The 20,495-nt window shown below is 41.4% G+C and overlaps 1 protein-coding gene across 1 annotated transcript; it reads right to left on the bottom strand.

Annotated features, from left to right (window-relative positions):
• Positions 1 to 8,645: 8,645 nt before the first annotated feature.
• On the bottom strand, positions 8,646 to 16,330 carry fosl2 (FOS like 2, AP-1 transcription factor subunit). Its single transcript, XM_004559252.6, has 4 exons — positions 15,626 to 16,330; positions 13,008 to 13,262; positions 12,728 to 12,835; positions 8,646 to 11,309 (listed from the first exon to the last, which is right to left on the bottom strand). Exons 1-4 carry the CDS (start codon positions 15,752 to 15,754, stop codon positions 10,767 to 10,769), a joined length of 1,035 nt encoding a protein of 344 aa, XP_004559309.3. The 5' UTR covers positions 15,755 to 16,330; the 3' UTR covers positions 8,646 to 10,766.
• Between the last annotated feature and the right edge of the window lie 4,165 nt (positions 16,331 to 20,495).

The following is a 20,495-nucleotide window of genomic DNA, read 5'->3' as shown; positions in this document are numbered from 1 at the left end:
CCAGCATTTATAGACACAAAAATCTAATGGAGGAATGAAAACCATTCTTCTGAGCAATATTCCCCTGTTTTTAGTGCTTTTGTGATGGTGATGGTGGAAAGAAATGTCTAACACATCAATCTGCATTGTCATCCTGAAGAAACCAATCCCATAACAGTGATCACTCAGATATACTGTGTCATCCTTTGCATAAACCTTTTTGATTGGAGAACAGGTGGATGCAAACCATGCAAACAAAAGATCTTTCACAGGGAAACAACAACCCCTCACTGTGCAAAGTAACAGGTTAGGCTTTTCCTTTAAATCGTCATGCACCAGCTTAGTCATACATATAGATCCCACATAGATATTTAAAGTAAATAAAAAAAATAATACAATGTAAGTGTTACAATCATAATATTGCACTGTTTCATGGACAGGATGTACAAATGTTCCTCCGCAGTCAGGTAATGATATACGCCATCAGAAAAATCAAGCTACCTAACATCACCATAGGATACGACATCTATGACACCTGTGGAGATGTCGGCCTCGCTGTGAGAGCGACTCTTGAGCTGCTGAAGAGTCAGTCAGACCCACGAAGCTGTTTATTACCATCAGAGCCCCAAATGAAGGTGGTGATTGGAGAAAGGTACTCGGAAGTATCGATAGCTGTAGCAAGAATTGTTGCTCTGTCATCAGTTGCCCAGGTTTGTTTTCTATTCATTTGATACTGTCCTACAAAGCTCAGTTAGAAACACAAAGAGACATTAATAATAATAAGGACCAGTAGAAATGTAATGATTTTGGCAACTAAATCTTTAGATTGTATATCTGTTGAAACTGATGTATTGTAATATCTCCTTATGTCTGTTTAACAGATTGGTTATGCATCAACTAGTGAGTTTCTCAGCGACAGATTCAAGCTTCTGCGAACAGTGCAGAGCGATAAATATCAGGCAAGAGGTATTGTTGAGCTGGTGAAGAAGTTTCTTTGTTCACCTCTTGTCAGCTGATTTTATGACAAACAACTCCCAGACCCAAACTGAGCTGAATGAACTACTGGAAAAAATAAAAAACTCCTCTGCTGAGGCCATCATTCTCTTCACAAAGGAGACTAATGCAGAAATCATCCTGGAAGCAGCTATTAAACACAAAGTTAACAGAACGTGGATTGCAAGTGATGCATGGTCCAGCTCTCCAAAGATCTCTGCAATGTCAGGCATCGAGCTGGCAGGAGAAGTTTTTGGGTTCATATTTAAGCAGAAAGAGGTGCCTGGCTTTAAAGACTGTGTCATCTCAATGTTTAATTGAACTGAAAACGCCCTTCTCGAAGATTACCTGACGCAGAATCCACTTTGTTCAAATCAGTCTGAAGAAGAAAGACAATGTGTGGAACCGAGTTTCTTGGCTTCTTACATCGACCAGGATGAATCTTATAGGATCTATTTAGCTGTTCAAGTCATTGGTGAGGGGCTCAGATGCTTGCTGAAGTGGGACAACCACCAGTGTGAACATAGCCCCAAATTCACAGCCTTAGAGGTACAGTAAAGATAGCTTGTTGATTATCAATTGTTTGTCTTTGACAAATAATTTTTATACATTTGTCCCTAAAAAGGATTATATAATAAATTTGCTTGATTTTCAAGAGTATCTGGTATCTGCAAAAAAATAAGGATAAATAAAATCAGTCTCCCGCTTGTTGGGGAGAAGAGAGTGAGAAGTTTAGCAGCAAACCTCTATAAAGTACAATTAACCAACTGCTAACAGGTGTGTTGCCTCCTGAGCCCCACCTCCACTCTCCCTATCACATACACAAAACCAGGAAGAGAACTACACAAGCATATCCCTGTATAGAAACTTGTGCAATATATTTTTCAAAGAGCACCCTTAAATTTGTCATCACATTCATGGCTTTAAATGGTTTGAAACTCGCTGCTGATCATTTTTTAATGTCCTGAGATTTTGGGAACTTAACTTCTTGCCACAAGTTACCAATATTTCTGTTATTGTTGCAGAGCCTTTTCCTACTAACAGTAAAACAAAAAAATGTTTTAAACTTTATATTTTAGTTTGTAGAAAAGTTTGGTTGATTTACAATGTTTTATCTCTACAGTTTCTCTCAGAAATCCAAAGAGTCAACTTTAACATGAGCACCACACACATATCCTTCAATAGTGATGGAGATCCTAGGATGGGATATGATATCGTATACTGGAACATGTCTGAATTCAAACAGGGTGCAAAAATAGAAACTATTGGGAAATACAGTCCAGATGGAAAAATTAAAATCCCATTATATCTTTTCAAAGACCTGATAAATGACACGGTGAGAGGACAACTAACATGAATTTATTTCCCAACATAATTTATATCATGTAGTAATGCAATTGTTTCCTTTTAAGGTGTCCGCTTACAACTGCTCAAACCTGTGGAGCAGGATACGAGTTTCAGAGGGGAAGTGTTGTCAACGTTGTGTTGCATGTGTGATTGGAGAGTTTTCCCCTGGAAAAGGTAAGATGATGATTATCTAAATTATGCTGTGCTTAATAATCCTATATAGTCACATCAATGCAAATTTATGATACTTATTTGCAAGAATTACTCACATCATACAGTAAAGTAATAACGTCTACTGACTTTTGAATAGTTTATTACCATTTGGACACTGGTTTTATTAATACCTGAGCAATAAACCTTTAAAATTCAGTTTTGCCACATAAACCAGCTCAAACACAAGACACATAAACTTAAACAAAGATAAAGGTACTTCTAAGAAAACAGATTCGCATGTAAACATTGTTATTACTCTTTAAAAAAAAATCAAATAACAATTATAAAGTTGATTATTACCATAAAGTACTATAGTGCTTTTATTAAAGCGATCGTAGCTCAAGAGTTGGCAGTTCGTCTTGTAATTGGAAGGTTGCCGTTTCGAGCCCCGGCTCGGACAGTCTCGGTCGTTGTGTCCTTGGGCAAGACACTTCACCCTACTGCATACTGGTGTTGGCCAGAGGAGCTGATGGTGCAATATGGCAGCCTCGCTTCTGTCAGTCTGCCCCAGGGCAGCTCCGGCTACAACTGTAGCTTGCCTCCACAAGTGTGTGAATGTGAGAGTGAATGTATAGTGGAATTGTAAAGCGCTTTGAGGGTCTCGAAAAGCGCTATATAAATGCAATCCATCTTTGTTAAAAACGTGACCTCATTTCCATAATTATCCTATATCAGTTTTTACATTAATTTGCAAATATTTTCAAATATTACTCTCACACTTCTGCTCTGTAATCAGATATTACAGTTAAACTTCCATGTTTAAAACCAAGTTGTCTACATTTAGGCTTTTGCATGTTGAATAAGAAAATATTTTCTCTTTCTTCATGTTTTTAAATATTATTTGTCTTTCTCTGTGCAGGTTCAAGGTGTAAACCCTGCAGTGAAAGGCAATATTCGTCTAAAAAGTTGGATCGGTGTTTGAACAAAACAGTTGAGTTTCTCCCGTGGTCTGATCCTTTCTCGATCATCCTCTGTTCTCTGGCAGCCACTGGGATCATTGTTACTGTTGTGTTTGCTGTTCTGTTTGCAATCAATCTTAGAACTCCCGCTGTCCCTGCTGGCTGGCTTCTGCCTTACGTTCACTTTCATTGACAAACCTACTCAGAACTTAAACTGCGTAGGTTTGCCGCTCTTTGGTATAGTCTTTACCCTCTGCATCTCTTGCATTCTGGCCAACTTGTTTCAAATCTTGTTGGGCTTCAACTTTGATCTGACGATTGGGCCCTGGATAAAGAAGCTAAATCAACCACTGGTGCTTGTGACTGTTGTCTCTGGGATCCAGGTGGCCGTATCAGTGTCATGGCTGATCTTCAACCCACCCACTCCTCAAGAGATCCAAGTGGGCAAAACTATCCTGCACCAGTGTGAGATGACGTCCTTTGGGTACTTTTGGGTTCAGCCATGCTAGTCTACAATGGTTGCTTGGGCCTTACTTATTTCCTTTTTGCATTCAAGGGTAGACAGCTGCCAGATTTGTATAAAAATGCTTCTTTAATCACTGTCAGTATGATGCTGTTCATGGTTATCTGGATTATCTTCCTCCCACTTTATCTCACCATGTCAGGGAAGTACAAACCAGCAATAGAAGGTGCAGCCATCCTTACTTCCTGCTTCAGCATCCTCTTCAGTCACTTGGCTCCCAAGTGTTTTATTATCTTGTTCAGGAAAGAGCTTAACCAAGAGAGCGCCATCACTGAGTACATTTGGAAGCATTATGAGCGGAAGGGTTTACCTGTGATTGGCACACAACACTGATTTGCAAAGAAATAAATCTTGGGTTCATGTGAGATTCCCTGGCAGTTTATGGGAAGACTGTCTGTTCACCTCATTGGCTAATGAGTTGCCGCAAGGGCAATATACCCTGTTTTAACCTTTCTGACTCTAACCGTTTCCATTTTCTTGACGGCTCATCCAATTCATGGTCACGGATGGGCTGAAGCGTATCTCATCTCTAAGTAGGCAAAGAGGCTGAGTACACCCAGAACAACCAGACTCTAAGGGTAATTATACAACTTGAAGTCTCTTTGCAAGTATGAGTCACCCCCTGTGGTGAACCGTCTTTCACTCAAAGAGCCCACCTCACAATGCAAACTTTAAGCCCTAATAAGAAGAAACAGGTGATGTGCAAATTATCTTTGGTTATCATAACTAAATCCAATTTTTTTCACATCTTGTAAAGATGTAAAGAGCCTCTGTCAATATATTCACTATTCCTTCTTCTTTGTTCAAACCATCTCAGCCTTGCCTTTCTTACTTTGTTTCAATGTGAGCTGTCCCACTGATGTAGTCAATTCTAAGTGGTACAAGCAGAAAGAGATACAGTTTATGTAGCTTACTGTTTGGGTAGGTGAGGATTCTTTCATGTCTTGAACATCCAGCTTTTTCTTGTTTTCTTCTGCTGTTGTCTACATCCAAGCAGTGCTCACCTGTGAAGAAATGATAGTTGTTTTAAAATTTTTGGTTAACGCATTAGTGCGGTTAGCTTGTTAACACGTTAGCGTTAGCACCGTGCAGCCCCACGCACGGGGCGTTCCGTGTTAACTCGCTAACGGAGATTTGCCGCGTTAATGCGGTTATGGCGTTAACGTCATTTTATCGAGATTAACGCTGACAGCACTAATTTTGTTTGTTTTTTCAGAAATAGTTTACTGCAATATTTCACTAAATGCCTGTAAACTGTAAATTAAGAAAACTAAGAATTCTTTTGTTAAATTAAGCTCTAGCTAATAAGAGAATGAAAATCCAACAGGAATATGTTGATGTAAGTCAAGTTAGGAGACATCTGGGTGGAAGGCTGTGAAAGCTACCTCAGATGATCTCAGTGCTTTATCGCCATTTCTATCTGGTGTGATCTATTTTATGGTTTGTGTTTTAGTGGTTGATGTTTATTAAACTGTATTTTATTCAAATATACCTCTTTTTTTAGACTGGTCCTTTCACATAATCCAATTATCAAGTCACTGTTTGTAATCCTGAATTCTTTGTTTAAAGACACTCATTGCACGATGCCCATGACTAGTAATATCTTAAAATATTCCAATTTAACTAAAGCTTTTAAGAGAGTATGAAGAAAGAAATACTTTGACTTCATTTCGAAAACACACCAACATTCGCTATTGCAACAGCAGTTTTCTTTGTGTACAGGCTGTGACCAGCTAACCTGCTGCTGCTGATCTGAGGTTTACTGCACAACTGAATTCAACAATATAATACATTGACCGTGTACTGATGATACTGTCTTTATACTTAACAATTTAAAGTTAGTATACCGGTAGAATTTAGTGAATGAATCTAAGCATCATCAGCTAAAATTCATATTGTCTGTTACTCTTAATATAACTCTAATGTACTCTGGTGTGGTCCCACGGGCTAAGGACTGACCACTAGGCATTTGAAATAAGCCCCTCCCCAGGCCTTGGTCCAAGGTGGGGCCACAGTATCCCTGCTCTGATTGAGGTTGCTTACTTGGGTGTGTCTGGCGCCTCACTCAGGACTGAGTTGAGTTCATTTGCGTCACAGCTGTGTGAAGGCAGGCGGGAATGGTGGACCCAAGAGCAGGATTCACAGAGGCAAACGTAACTCAAAAACACTCGGCTTTATTCCTGGATTGCAGAAAAAACAGAAAACTAGCTAAACTGAGAATACAAATAAACTAAACAGGCAGGTAAGCTGGCAGACGTAACACAGAGTGTAGAATGAGGGACGACGGAATGATGAGCAGGGGAAGATGCAGACGCTAAATACAAGAGGTGAAATGGACCAAGAAGAAATAGCTGGGAGACATGGCTGACACTGATCACACAGACGAGATGGGGAGCACGCAAAACTGAATACACTGAAATAAGACAAAGACCTTCAAAGTAAAACAGGAAATGCAACACACATGCAGAGACACAGACTCAGAGACACAGGCTTTACACAGAGACCCGACTGAACTGGAACAGAGGGAGTACAGAACCAAAACCTCACAAAACACTGAGTCATCAGACTCGGAACCATGACAATTTGCTAAAAAAAAAAACAGATGAAACAGGGAAAATGTCAAAAATACATTTAATTAAATTTCTTTTTAAATTTTCTATAGATATCACAATAACATCCTTACTAATAAAAAGAAGGAAAAAAGAAAAACTATTAAATTAGTACATTTATGAATGTGAAATGCTGGAATTAATCAGATTATGTTCACATGAAAGGTATAAATGTTAGAGTTTACAGTTAAATAAATATGTACATGTATCAACAAATTCTTTTAATCATCTACCAGGCTACGTTTTAGGAATATATAAAGATGATAGTGTACATTCTACCTCTGTTGTGTGAAGTAAAACTGACTTCTGGGAACAGACAATGGTGATCCCAACTGATACCTGTGTAATCCATCCTATATCACTGTCATGCAAATATGAAAAAGTCATAAATGGTAAATGGTAAATGGCCTGTATTTATATAGTGCTTTACTAGTCCCTAAGGATCCCAACGCGCTTTACATATCCAGTCATCCACCCATTCACACACACATTCACACACTGGTGATGGCAAGCTACATTGATGCCAACTGAGGTTTTTCACGTGGCATCACATATGCACAATGCCTGCACGTGTCCCTCATGCAATCTCATCTCAGTTACGCCGTTAGTAACGCCGTTACTTGTAACGCCGTTATTCGCATCACTGAACTCCACACAGAAAGGCCCCGTCCAGGTGGTGGAATCAAACTCAGGACCTTCTTGCTGTGAGGCAATCGCCACACCACCCATTGGGCCCACAAGTTTGTCCTCCTGAAGAAAACCATCAATATGACTGAATGACGATGATGATGATGCCAATTTCATCTGTAATATTTTATGGTCCACAGATTTTAAACCCAACTTCTTCCACTTCCATGTCAACGTTTTGTTGTAATTCCCACATTTGACCACTTGGGGGCTGCAAATACTCATGTTTGGATTTAAAACACAGTTTTTCATAAAAGGACAAATATTTTAAGAGATGTTCAAAGTGCAGTGTGCCTGATATTCAAGGCAAACGAATTAAGAGGTGAATTTTAAATCATTATCATGCTATCATTATCCATGATAGCAAAGTCATTTTATATTATACCCATTTAGTGACTGTTGGCTTTAAAATATACATAAAAGATAAGATAACTCTTTATTGTCATTGCACAGTCATACATAGTACAACAGTACAATGAAATTGGCACTACGCAAAAAATAACACAACACAACAAAAGTAATAATAAATAAATAATATTGCATGTGTGCTTTATGCTAAAGCCTGCAGAATGTCAGTTTATCCTGTGCTTTGACAGATCTTAAGATGATTATGCACACTTTCACATGTTTTAAATTATTAAGTGAACACAGAATCAGCTGATGATTCTCTACACCTCATAGGCAAAATACCTGTCAGTGCATTTTGGAACATTTCTAATGCCATGTGTACTAAACCACCCTCTAAGTAGGCTGGGCTGTCATTTTGGTGAGTGAAGTTCTGGTATTTTATTGGGCTATTAGCACTAATTAGAAGATGTCTGTTTCTGTGCATTGCACCTATACAGTTTATGTATCCCAAACTAAGATGATGGCAAACTTGACCCTAGTCCAAAGCTGTCAGGGGTTTCTTTTGTACTGACTGGAAGGTTAGTTTAAGCTGAATGTGCAATAATTTCATTTGATGGATGTATTTTTCATTTGGATCTCTCAACCTTATGTTCACTCCCCAACGTGCCACTCAGTCACCAGACTTTGAGATCTTTTGCACTAGTAGATAATATGTTCTTTTAGCACAATGGGCCACTTTCTGATGCCATACTCTGGTGAAGAGATGACACGAGAAGTTGTCTTCTTTATATATGACTCAAATATATTCTTAAAATATATTCTGTGAACAATTTTGAACATAACACCTTCACCGAAAATTTAATACCCATTTATATTTATGATGCTCTTGAATTCCTTTTGTGTTGCTTTTCACTTGACAGTTCATCCAAGTATAAATGTAAAAAAAATATTTTGGTTTAGTTCAAACAGAATAATTAATGCAGTAATATTAATTGTCTGAAATGCATTTTTTAAAAACCCAAAACAATAAAGGACAAAAACTCAAGGTGAAAATTATTATTTTTTTATTATCATCATTCTTTTAAATTAACAAACACTGCTATACATATTGCTGTTTTTTATTAATTTTGAATCATTTTAAACAGTTAAAGCATTTGGAAAAGAAGTAATAGTAAAACAGAGGACAGAGACAGTAGATGACATGTACAGTAGAAGATCTACAGTCAATGGCTTTCCTATGTGTGTCGAGGGGCTCCAGAATATTTCAACATACAGACATGGTGATGTTTTTGGTTATCATTCCACCTTCTCATGCAGGATAACAACCAGCCACAGTAAATCAACCATTACCGAGCCTTTCCAAACAAGTAGCAGCAGCTTGTATTGAATTGAAAAGTCTGTTTTCTGCAACCAGCGCAACAAAACTCTCCCAACCATATCCCTTATTCTTCTCATAGCAAAAAGGTTTGCGATGGCACCTTCCTTTTACCCCTGACGTTGATAGTCATTAGGAATGTCTGAAGTAAACGAAAAAAATAAAAGAAAAAAGTCTCAGATATCGCTGTTGTGTCCTTCTCAGTGCATTAAACCCTCAACCCTTTAAGTTACACACATAAAAATAAAGACAAAGAAGTGTCATAGGTGTCCACTCTTTCATGTCAGGCCAGCTGTTGAGAGAGTCTTCGTATCCCTTCCTTATTCTCGTAAAGTGAACCACATCTGGCCCTCGTTTTAAGCCACTACGTTTCTAACCGAGTACCTCGATGTTGTATTCATGCACCCATAAATCACCACATCTGAGTTGAATTTAAACATCATTTCTTTACTAAAAGTGACAGATTTACAAACACAGTATAAACAGGGTTGACATCAATGGCAGCTGGCGACAGTCTAGACCACAGTGGCTTTTTCAAATTTAAGCAAAATCCCTCCTTTTCAGACAAAGACGGACGAATTACAAGATTACACGCGTCATAAAAATCTTTTTTTTTTTTCCCCCCCGGCTTTTCTGAAACCTGACCAGAGTTGGAAAAAGGTAAGCGCTTTGTTTAGAGGATGAACGGCACAAAGAAGCCGAGGAGGGTTTCGTTCAAACTCTTCGACCGAAAAGACGAACCTCTCTTGAAGCGACGGAGTTTAGTAAAGTACCACCTCTGCAACACTTTGGCTAGACCAATCAGCAGCCAGCAGTCCTGCAACGCTCTTCACAACTGGGTTCTACTACACATGAGAGATATCCCTGACATCAATGTAAATCACATACACTTTGTCAAAAACAGGTTGTAAAGTTCAGGTACAGAATCACTGAGGAAAAGCACACCAATACTACTGTAAAGTCAAGCCACTATGGCAAAATAGAAAGTAGAGAGTAGGAACTAGTCGTTGATTGAAAGTTGGCTCGTATCCTTTGCAACACTGAGGAGTGCTCGGGTCACCCTGCGGACGACCGCTTTGCTTTTCTACAGGCAGATTAAAGGAGAGGACAATGTCTTAACAAAACACTGTAAAATTTAATCAGTACAGGCCATAAATACAATTAAAGAGATGGAAAGAACATCAGGAATGTGCACACACTCTTTTCCTGAATCGAGTTCTGAAAGGACAAATCGAAGTGGGAAAAGAGATGAGAGGAAGTCTTTGCTCATTGTCTCTTTCTCCCCTTCCAGTAGAAAGCTGACCTCGTTTAGTGATTTATTTATTGATTCGTCTTGGCAGAGTGCAAGTGTCGGACACATGGCTTTTTGAACATTTTCAAAAAAATATATATATTAAGAACGCGCTCTCTTGCTGTAATCACATCAACCAACGGCTGCCAAATGCAGGCATGTCTTTCTTCAGAATTGTCTGCCCAGTAAACGTTGACACTCTGGAGTTGAAATGGTGAAGGGATGATGCTTTTCAGAGTCGGTGCACACACTTTGACGAATAAAAAAAAAATTTTTTTTTACACTGAAGCAGAACGAGAAGAAACACGCAGCGTAGCCCTTGTGGGTCTCCCTCTAAAGGGGGGAAACGGCTCACATGGTCAGCTTGGTCTGGACTTTTCAGTGTGCTCTTGCGTCTTTAAAGACACCGGAGGGAGGGTGGGGACGAGGGCGCGCAGTCGATCCTTGTGTTTGCTTTCAGCCACAGTGTTTGTTTCTCAGCCGCGCCGAGACGAGCCCTCGCTCAGAGGGCCAGGAGGGTCGGTGAGTTGAGGGAGTCTGAGGACTGGTCGCCGCTGCTGCTGCTGCGCCGGTGGGCCTTGGAGCAGGATTCAGAAGAGGGCGAGGGGCTTTCGGGCTCCACCATGTTGGGGTAGGTGAATATGAGGTTTGGAGCATTTGGTGTGGCAGCCGGAGTAGATGCTGCCACCACTGGAGTGTTCAGGCTGTCTCCATCTGGGCTGTACATCCCGCCACCGATGCTGCTGCTTCCCAGACAAATGGGCTTGATGATTGAGCGCTGAAGCTTGCCCATATTTTCGTCCCTGTCCTCGGGCTCCTGCTTCACCACCACTTGATTCATCTGAGCCCGTGTGCCCATGTTGGTGCGCATGGTGAGTGGGAGCGGATTACACTGCTGCCCGGATGGCTGGTGGCGCTCGTCGATGGGCAGCTTGCACACGGGATTGTGGGCAACAAGCATGAACTCCAGCTTGTCTTTCTCCTTCTGCAGGGTCTCGATCTCTTTCTGCAGGTCTGCCTTCTCCTCCTCCAGCTTCTCGGTTTCCTGTTGAATATGAAGTAAAGTTTAGAACTACCACTTGCATTTTGCCTTAATTGGACAGTGGAAATACAGAGACAATAAATACATAGGAACTTCATCCCTGTTATCACCAAGCCACCAAAGAGTGGTAGACGATTTGTTTAAACTTAATAAAAACATGATGCAACATCTTACTAATGAACATGAGGTGATAAAAATCATCTTCAGCACTTGTGAAGTATGTAATATGAAGTTTCCAGACTGTACGTGTGGTTCTCTGAGAAGCCAAAAGAGGGCACTGTCTGTTTGCTTCAGTTTTCCCAAGCGCCACAATTTTATTAAACCCAGAAATTTGTCATGAACCATTTGGACTAACAACATGTAATCTCGAAGCCTTCTGCTTGAATTTGAGCGCCACATAATGACTGTGCCTTGTTTGTGTCTCAGAGAAATGAGATCCGCATCAAACAGTGTGTCATTAACGTGAGACACAAAAGACACAAATCCACACCATAAAGGCTTTGATCGGCTGTGAGACATGAGACATAAAGATAAGCTGACATGCTGTCTGAGAACTTTGACTCATGGGCAAAGGTATGAGGAAGTGGTACGCGAAGAGCCAAGAGAGGAGGCGCACAGCGAGACTCTTAAAGTGATAGTATCAGTTATTCAGAGAGTTCGAACACTCCAACTTAATGTCACTGAAAAGCAACACTCCTAGGTTTCTATTTTTTAAAGCAGGTGTATGAATAATGCAGTTTAATTTTTGTTTTTCCTTGACGCATTGGCTGTGACTGTATGACTGTGTGTGTGTGTGCGCGCGCATGCTGTATACCCCTATGTGGAATTGTGAGACAAGCAATTTGCCCCTTTTACAAAATGTCCTGCATTCATGGAGACAGCTGCCTGCAGCAAATTCCATTCCTGGGTTCTTTTTTTTAAGGCCTGACAAGCTCAACCTCACTGTAATTTGGGTAATTAGTCCATTTAGATGCCGTTGCTGTCTGCCAGGCAGCACTGTGAGACAGCCCTACCTCTGTCTACAGCTGGCCGAGACAAAAAGCTTTTCATTGCCTGTCATCTCTTCACTCAGACCTTGCACTCAGAGACGCAGCGAGAGTCAAACCAGTAATGTGAGGTTGTAAATTTAGGTGTGGACTTCAATCACTCATCAAGAATCTGGAGTCCTGCCAGGCCTCTAAACAAGTGCACCGTGTTCTCTGTGTATGCAAATATGTTTCTGTTTCCTTTTTGTTTTTCTACAAAATATTAAAGATGAAAAAGTTTGCAGAAAAAACAAAACAAAACAGGAAGCATGGGGCTTTACTGGCTAATGGTTCTCACCACAAGATGTTGCAGCACTTAGATTTGTGGTATTTTTCTATGAAGACAAAAACAAGAACATTTTGATGGTGATCTCCTGGCGCAGGTCTTCTACTCACCCCTTGCAGCATCTCGGTGAGCTCCCGCCGACGGTTACGGCACTTTGCCGCTGCTAACTTATTCCTCTCACGCCTCACCCTCCTCTTCTCCTCTTCCTCTGGGGTCAGCTAAGGGCGAGAAAAGAAAGAGCATGAAAGGTAGAATGAGGTATTTGACAGACACACACACAATCAATACGAAGCGAAGAGCATAAATAGGAGCTCTGTGTGAGCAGAAAAGCAATCAAAGAGATTTTTTTTGTTTGTTTGCTTTTTACAGTGGTTAGCTTTGGCTCGTTACCTGTTCATCCCTCTTGCGTCCTCTCCTGGTGTCCCCGATAGAGCGGATGACCCCAGGCCGAGCCAGTGGGTTGTGCGCAAGCAGACTGGGACCATTGGTCAGGTGATGGCCATATGGGTGGGAGCGGGAGTAAGGGTTGGACATAGAGGTGATGACAGTGGGCTGCACCATCCACTGCAGGTCTTGGCTTGTCGTGATTGCATTGATTGTGGGAATAAAGGCACTGTTGGAGCCGGGCATGTCAACCCTGTACTTCTGGAAAGAGAAGGGAAAAGATGGTGAAAAAGGATGCATGATGAAGATAAAAGTCTCCAGAAGAGGATAGATTTATTTCCTAATGTGCTGCTTCTGATCTATTCCAGAAGCATCTCTGCTGTGCTTAGAGTACCATCACAGAGATGCACGCACCACCACCCACCGTCATCAGAGTCACACATTTTTCCACATTTCAAGCTTATAGTGGTGATTCAGTCCACATAGGCGAAACACTGTATGTAACCCCTGGAGTGAAACAGTGACACATGCAGTGATTCATGTGGGAAAGCCCAAGGTGTCCACTGCATCTCATTTTTACTACAATGAGACATAACAGTGCACTAGAGAGCCATTTCACGTCTTCTTAAGTTCACTTTTGATTTGACGGGGCAGATGGGAAATGTAAAATTATATTTTTAATGGAATAAACTTTATTAAATTTATTTCACAGAAGATTTTTTTTTTTTAAAGAAACATGCAATCAGGGGGGAATAGTGGAAAAAAAACAAAAACAAAACAAAACATGCAGTCACTGCTTTGTGAGAACATCTCAAGATATAATGTGTTCCAGAATGGTAGATTTTTGTTCAGACTGTCATACAGACAAACATTTTACATATCGTGCCTATATACATTTGTGCATCAAGGTCTTGTACAAACATTGTCAACACGAGAAGTGATGTTAGATCATTGTTTCTGGTATCAAAAAGGAGGACTGCCAGCCCGTGTGCGTAAATTACGCACGTCCCCACATCCCCGTTATTCCCGACTTTCCGTCGGATATCCCGGCAGTCTCTTGCAACTTTGTTTATCTGGTGAGTCATTGTGTATTGCATTTGTCGAGCACATGTGAAACGCGGTCAGTTCCAGTAAGGGGGGAAGCAGACAGCAGTAACAAGCCAGGCATATTATCCAGAATTATGCGAGTGGAATTTTTGGGCCAGATTAGCTTCAGAATAAGAGCACTGGAATTTACAATACATATAAACCAGGAAATGAATAACTGCCTACAAAGGACATTCAGTGGAATCATGACATTAGAGCCAAACAAGTCCGATTAAAATGATACTGGTCTTACAAAAACACGCGGGGGGAGGGGGTCGTTTACATATGTCTCCATAAACTAGCGAAGAGTTCATGTTCCAACCCTGTAATGGGAAACAGGCAGCCAGCGTGTGATTACAGGGAACCAGAGCAATGATACACGCTGTCCAAAAGTCTTTTACCGTAATGTTGCGTGAGCCCGAGGAGGCTTTTCCACAGAATTGCACGGCAGAGGGTGTGGGGGTAAACAACATGCCTGTTCCCGGATTTATATCCTCATATTTTTGAGATACCGCGTCTTCACGGCATTACACTGTCACACCTCTACTGTATCTAAAGTCTCACTCAGACTATGTAAAAACGTACCCTTATGAGATTTTGGTGTTTTAGATGCATCTCTACAATTACTACCGTGAACACAACGAGGAAGAACGGGCTTTTGATTGCCCTGCGCTCCCAGTCAGAGCGCGTTTCCAGCTGGAGAAAACGTGCCATGTGCAGCCCGAGACCCGCCTGATCGAATTAGACTCTGATTCCATGTGGAATAATAACATGTGGTCACTTAAACGGAACTTAGATAAATTCTGCAGCAATACATATGGAATATTGAAACACCTCACAGCCCAACACGAAATGCCTGTTGCATCCACTATGAGCTTCATCTCTAGCTAGTTTATCATTACCACAGCATGAAAAGTGTAAAAAGCTCAGGTGTGCATTTGCTTTACACGCATTCGTCTCTGTGAGACAATTCGCAAAGAACCCAGAAATGTTCGTTTTACAAACGCACAGGGAATTTGGCAGAAAGAAAGGCGAAATTAACATCTGTAAATCACAGACTCGGATTTATTCCAGTGTGCCAAATTTTCCTGCAACAGGGCACAAACCACGTATGTGTCTTTTTTTTTTTTGTAAATTGTTGGCATAAGACAATTGTACCATAAATTTACGCAAACTCGCGCATTGTCGCCAGCTGCGGTGCGCACTAATGGAGAAATGTAACATTAGACAAAATAATCAGTGTCTAAATATTATAAAAGCAAAATCATTGTAATATTATTAGACTGCACCTATGCACAGATTGACTATTGCCCCTGTTGAGTCACTGATTCGAACCGTGTCACTGGGTTCATTCGGATTTGTGTCTCCAGGCGACCCGGAAAATTCCTGTTTAAATTCAGTTAATGGCTGGAAGTAGCAACACGATGGAATAATTTTCTAAAAATCGGACTTTGCACAAGAACGAACTGACACTTTCACGTTATCCAGAATGCATTCATTAATAGATTAATCTGCAGCCAGTCCTTTCCTTCTGTTACCTGGTAGCTTGAGGTAGAGATCGGACTTCCGATCGTGCTGCTGCCGCTTGTGAAGGACTCTGGCTGGGCCGGAGAGGTGCTGCTGCCGCGGGACGAGGTGTCGTAGTTCCCGGAGTAGTCCTGGTACATGATCCAGGAAAGAGGAAGATTTCAGTGCACTGTTTGAGCTCTGAGAGCCTTTTTTTTAAATCCCCGATGCAAAAAAGGCACCAACAGGAAAAAAAAAATCCTCTGATTCGAGAAGTCGTTAATTTCCAAAGCAGGAGAAAAAAACAAAAGTGCAATTTTGCTCCTGTAAACTGACCTAAAACATTTTACTGATAATACAAATCGTTTTTTTCTTGTGTATTATCCCTGCTTGTAGAGTCTATTTCTTGTTGTTTTTTTCCTGGAGCCGCAGGTAGACCTACACTACGCTGCAAAAGATCCTCTCAGGTGCGCAAACGTCAGCTTAAAGTCAGCAGCACACCTTCAGCAGTCAGATCCAGCAGCGACAATCAAACATGTAGTTAGAGTGACTCACACAGGTTAACATTCGCTTTAAAGCCTATTGCCTCTCTACTCTTCTCAATATTTTCCGTCGCCTTGCCAGCTACACTCCTCTGAGCTCTCTTTGCTGCTCACGGAACACTTCGAACTTTTTTTTTCTTTTCCTTTTTACCACACTTCCTAGAGATGACTCACTTCAATGGCACTATGAAGAACTGCAACGGCTTTTCAACACCAACGAAAGAGCCTACGTCACGCATGGGGCGTTGCGACTTCAGCAGGGAGGGGTTGTCTCTGCAAAAGGCAGTGAAAAAGAAAAGATCCGTTAGCACCATCCTGCGCTCTGCGGACAGCAGGGAGAAAACCGAAAAGCTGGGATTCGGTAAAAGTGGTCCAGAACATGTGTGGAGGGGTTTATTTTTTGTTACGGACGTCAGTGCTGCCGCGGAGTTCACTATTTGTCTGACTTGCTTGGGTCCATTGACGCATGTTTCCTAAAATGGGCAGTTGCGTCAGCGAGCGCGTGTGGGTTTCCTTGGTAAAGGAAGCGTCAGACACTGGAGGGATTCCCTCCCCTCGCGCGCTGTGGTCCGGACTCGGAGCTCACAGCTCGCCGGTCCAGGTTCGGCCACCCGGCAGTGATGAAAAACCAACACATTAAAGCTTAGAAACTTAGAACTAAAGCGACTCTGCACGGATACGCGTGCACCCGCACACACCGGGAGCGAGTGCTGCGCAGTAAAAGCATTTATTAAAAGTTTCTCAGCTTCAAAATGAAATCCATATCTGTAGCTGTGCACAGCCTGAAAATTCGATAAATCAAATAAAGACAGAGAGGAGGGGGGTGTCATGGTGGGTGTAACTATTTCATGTCCACCAGCTTTCATTTGCTGCTCATATACACACTCGGCGATTGGACACGCGGCGTTTCTGCACAATTAAACCTTTGTGCGCTTTGGCGCCGCCGCATTGTGCCTAATTTGGAGAGAGGTGGCACACAACACGGACGGTCAGATTAATGTGGCCCGCCGGTTAGTGCAGCACGGCGGCTTCAAAGGAATCTCGGTGAAATGTGGGCTAATTGTAATTCGGACGCACCTCATAAACAAGGGCGCAGCGCCCAGAATGTGACACGTTACACGATATAAAATGGCGCATTAAGTCTAATCCCATCTGCCACGGTTCCTATTTTAATCTGCATCACCATAACTGCTGGTGCCGCGCGCGTCTTTGCCAGAAAGCCTCGCTCCCATCAGAAAGTTTGAACCGGGGGAAGTTGCGCTGAGGGAAAAATAATCTGCGGGGGGTTTCTGGGGTGACCAGTCAGCCGCCCGTTGCCTCACTTTGTTCGCTTGCTCATAACGTGAAGACGTCAGTTACACATACAGGTACTGCAGCTCTCCTATATGTCACCCTTTCCAGAGTTACTGGGTGTCATTCATTTTCGCCCCGTTACCTTTTGACCTGCGCACTGATCTGTGACGCCCTGCCTGTCGTGCGTTTTAGTTTCCCGAAGATGTTGAGTAATTCTGTATCTGAATGATACTAATTAATGGTTAATCTTTTGAACGCAGCGGTGTTGCTAAGCGACGCGTTTTCTGCTAAATAGCTAAAGGGTGGGTAATCTAATCTGCCATCCCATAATTAATGCCGTAATATCATTTGAGACGCACCCATGGGCGTCAATTTGGGAGAAGCACGATGTGGCACTGTGACAACCTTTATATGGGTCCAAGTTTGATCTTTGAGGATCATGGGACACGCAACAGTCAGTCAGCCAGACGCTGCTGCTCCAGTTTGTCTTCAGTTTCTTGGAGTTAAATCGCAAACTCTCCGACTTCCGAAAAACTGCAGCTTCAAGGAGCTCAAGGTCAGGGGTCAGGTGACACAAGAGGGTGTATGTTCAATGTGCGCACTGAGATCATCTTATCTATCCATCACACATCAGAAGGAATTTGTTATACAGAACATCTCATTCAGCCTGACGTCCGCTGAATGTCCACTGAACGTCCGTGCGCAAGAGGCTTACCTGGCCGCGGCAGACGCGCTTCAGGTGCTCGTGACGCAGGAGAGTTGATGCCTAATGCTGCCTTCAGGTACCGCCGCATAAATCCGAATGAGGAGATTGTAAACAAAGGGAAGTCAATTCAGGTTCGGGGGGATACATACAGAATATATTAATAAGCGCTAACGTAGATAGTTATTATAACTTAACAACAAAACCCATTTCATGAAACCACCTAACATGGCCTATAGTAGGAAATGATCATCTAATCATGCATCATAGACATCAGTCACACAGCGTTTTCCGTTTGCAGGATCACAGTCCTTTGATGTTGGGTTGTTTTTTTGATTTTCACTTTTTCTGTTGTGTAGCACATTATGAGTACTTTAAAGCTACTTTTGACTCCTTTTTCCCAACCACATTATTTTGCGCAACAAGATGTTAGATATAGGGCACGTTATGGATTATATTGCAGTCATCATAACATCAGAATCCCCAAGATTACTGGAAGTGTTTCGCAAGCATGATCGTAGGAATAATAACAAATCCATGACAAGACGTCCATTTAATTTTGGTCATTGCTGTCAATGATCCAGTAGAGTACTTTTTTTTCTTTAAGTGTGCTGTAAAATAATCGTTGTTAAATTACAATGCTGTACTTTCAGCTCTAAAATAAAGTGGTGTTTTTTACGTTGTAAAACATTTTGCAGTTTTGTTCTGTATAGAAATCTTTGCAACAAGTTTGCTGTGTGATTTTCATTGTACTGCTGTTTGAGTGTTCCTGGTGTCAGTGCCACAAACAATTTATTACCCTAAATAAGATACACCCTGGAGTCAGTTTCTAGTTGTTCTTCAACCATGACAAATACTGAATGCTTTGATTCTCCAATTTCCCACACCCAGGGACATTTCCAAGATATCCAAGAAGAGGAAACATTTTTTGGGGGTCACGTAGAACCAGAAGTTAGAACATCTGATTATAAATAAATACAGAGAATGGGTGTAAAAAACATTTCATTTGGTATAATTTTCCGGCTCATTTGCAGTCCCCCTCATAGAAATGTATTGCATGATAAGTGGCTGTACCACAGTTTAAATATTGTTTTTTATTTATTTGATTTATTGTTGAGTTTTTTTAAATAGGAATAGTATGCATACAGTATCATAATGTGCATATCATTATTGTGTATATTTTTATAGTACAGCTAGAGATTATTTTAATGACTTGAATACTGCTGAAAGCTTGGTCTATAGGCTTTATATATAGTAATACATCATACATGAATATATTTTAGTCACAAAAATATATATATATCCCAAGAACAAGGGTCTCATGCAGGGGCTTGTCCTTCCATGATGGTTTCTTCTCTTGCTCCCTTTCTTGGGTTTCTGCTGCCCGAGGTATTCACTGAGCACGCCGCCATCTTTCTGATGTACTCGTGGATGTTTGTTGTCTCATCCTGGATTGTGGTACCCCCACTCACTAGGAACAGCACAGTCCTAGGAAGAGCAACGATACTGCACAGGACCCTCAAGCTCCCAGGCCTCTCTCTGCTGGAGGACCTGAGCTTGAAAGATAAACTGCATTAGTGTGTGTGTGTGTGTATAAAATTTATGAAGTGGAGAAATATTTCTTACCATAAATTTGTTATTTTACAAACAGCAGGACATGTGTGTGTATGTGTATATGTATATATATCTATATACACACATGTGGGCGGGCGGGCGGATGGATGGATGGATAGATATGTATAGAAATAGATATATAGATATACATATACACAAACGTCCTGCTGTTTGTAAAATGACAAATTTATGGTAAGAAACATTTCTCCACTTCATAAATTCATAACAGGACATGTAAAAATATACAACTGGATGACTTGAAGGTTAAATGACATACAAACCTCCTGAAAAGTGCATTTACAGTCACACTGAGTCACTTCATTGCTACATAATTCTCTGGAAAACAGCTCAGTGTGCCAGAGAGGAGGAGACTGTTCAGAATTCACTACATATTTCCTTCACTTTTTCTTTTTTGCCCTTGCATCACTTTGTTTTCCTTTTCCTTTGCCGTCAGTCGCCTGTCATGTTGTCATGTTGTAATACCTTAACCTGGATAATAGCTCAACATGATCAGTGTGGCTAATCTCACAGCTCAGGTGCAGCCAGTAGGACACACGTAGGTAACAAAGTGCTGACTGTGAGCACACAGAGTGGGTTAAAGAACAATCAGAGTGACCGACAGTGGGACTGTGCTAGTGGTCTGTTAACACACTTCACGTGCTGTTTGATTACGCAACAACAGCAACACCGAGTTCACTGCATTTTTGAGTTAGCCGAGCAAAATCTAGCAGGGAGCTGATACCCTCCTTG

The sequence above is a fragment of the Maylandia zebra genome, linkage group LG19 (genome assembly GCF_041146795.1).
Source record: "Maylandia zebra isolate NMK-2024a linkage group LG19, Mzebra_GT3a, whole genome shotgun sequence".
NCBI lineage: Eukaryota > Metazoa > Chordata > Actinopteri > Cichliformes > Cichlidae > Maylandia > Maylandia zebra.
Note: the sequence above shows the minus strand (reverse complement) of the source record. Positions and strands in the feature narration are given on the sequence as shown.

Excerpts from the sequence above, each read along its gene's own strand:
- fosl2 (XM_004559252.6), bottom strand. The coding sequence starts at position 15,754 with ATGTACCAGGACTACTCCGGGAACTACGACACCTCGTCCCGCGGCAGC. Across the intron at positions 13,263-15,625 it reads TCTCTACCTCAAGCTACCAG|AAGTACAGGGTTGACATGCC; the intron begins GTAACAGAAGGA and ends TTCTCTTTCCAG. Across the intron at positions 12,836-13,007 it reads GACGCAAGAGGGATGAACAG|CTGACCCCAGAGGAAGAGGA; the intron begins GTAACGAGCCAA and ends TCTCGCCCTTAG.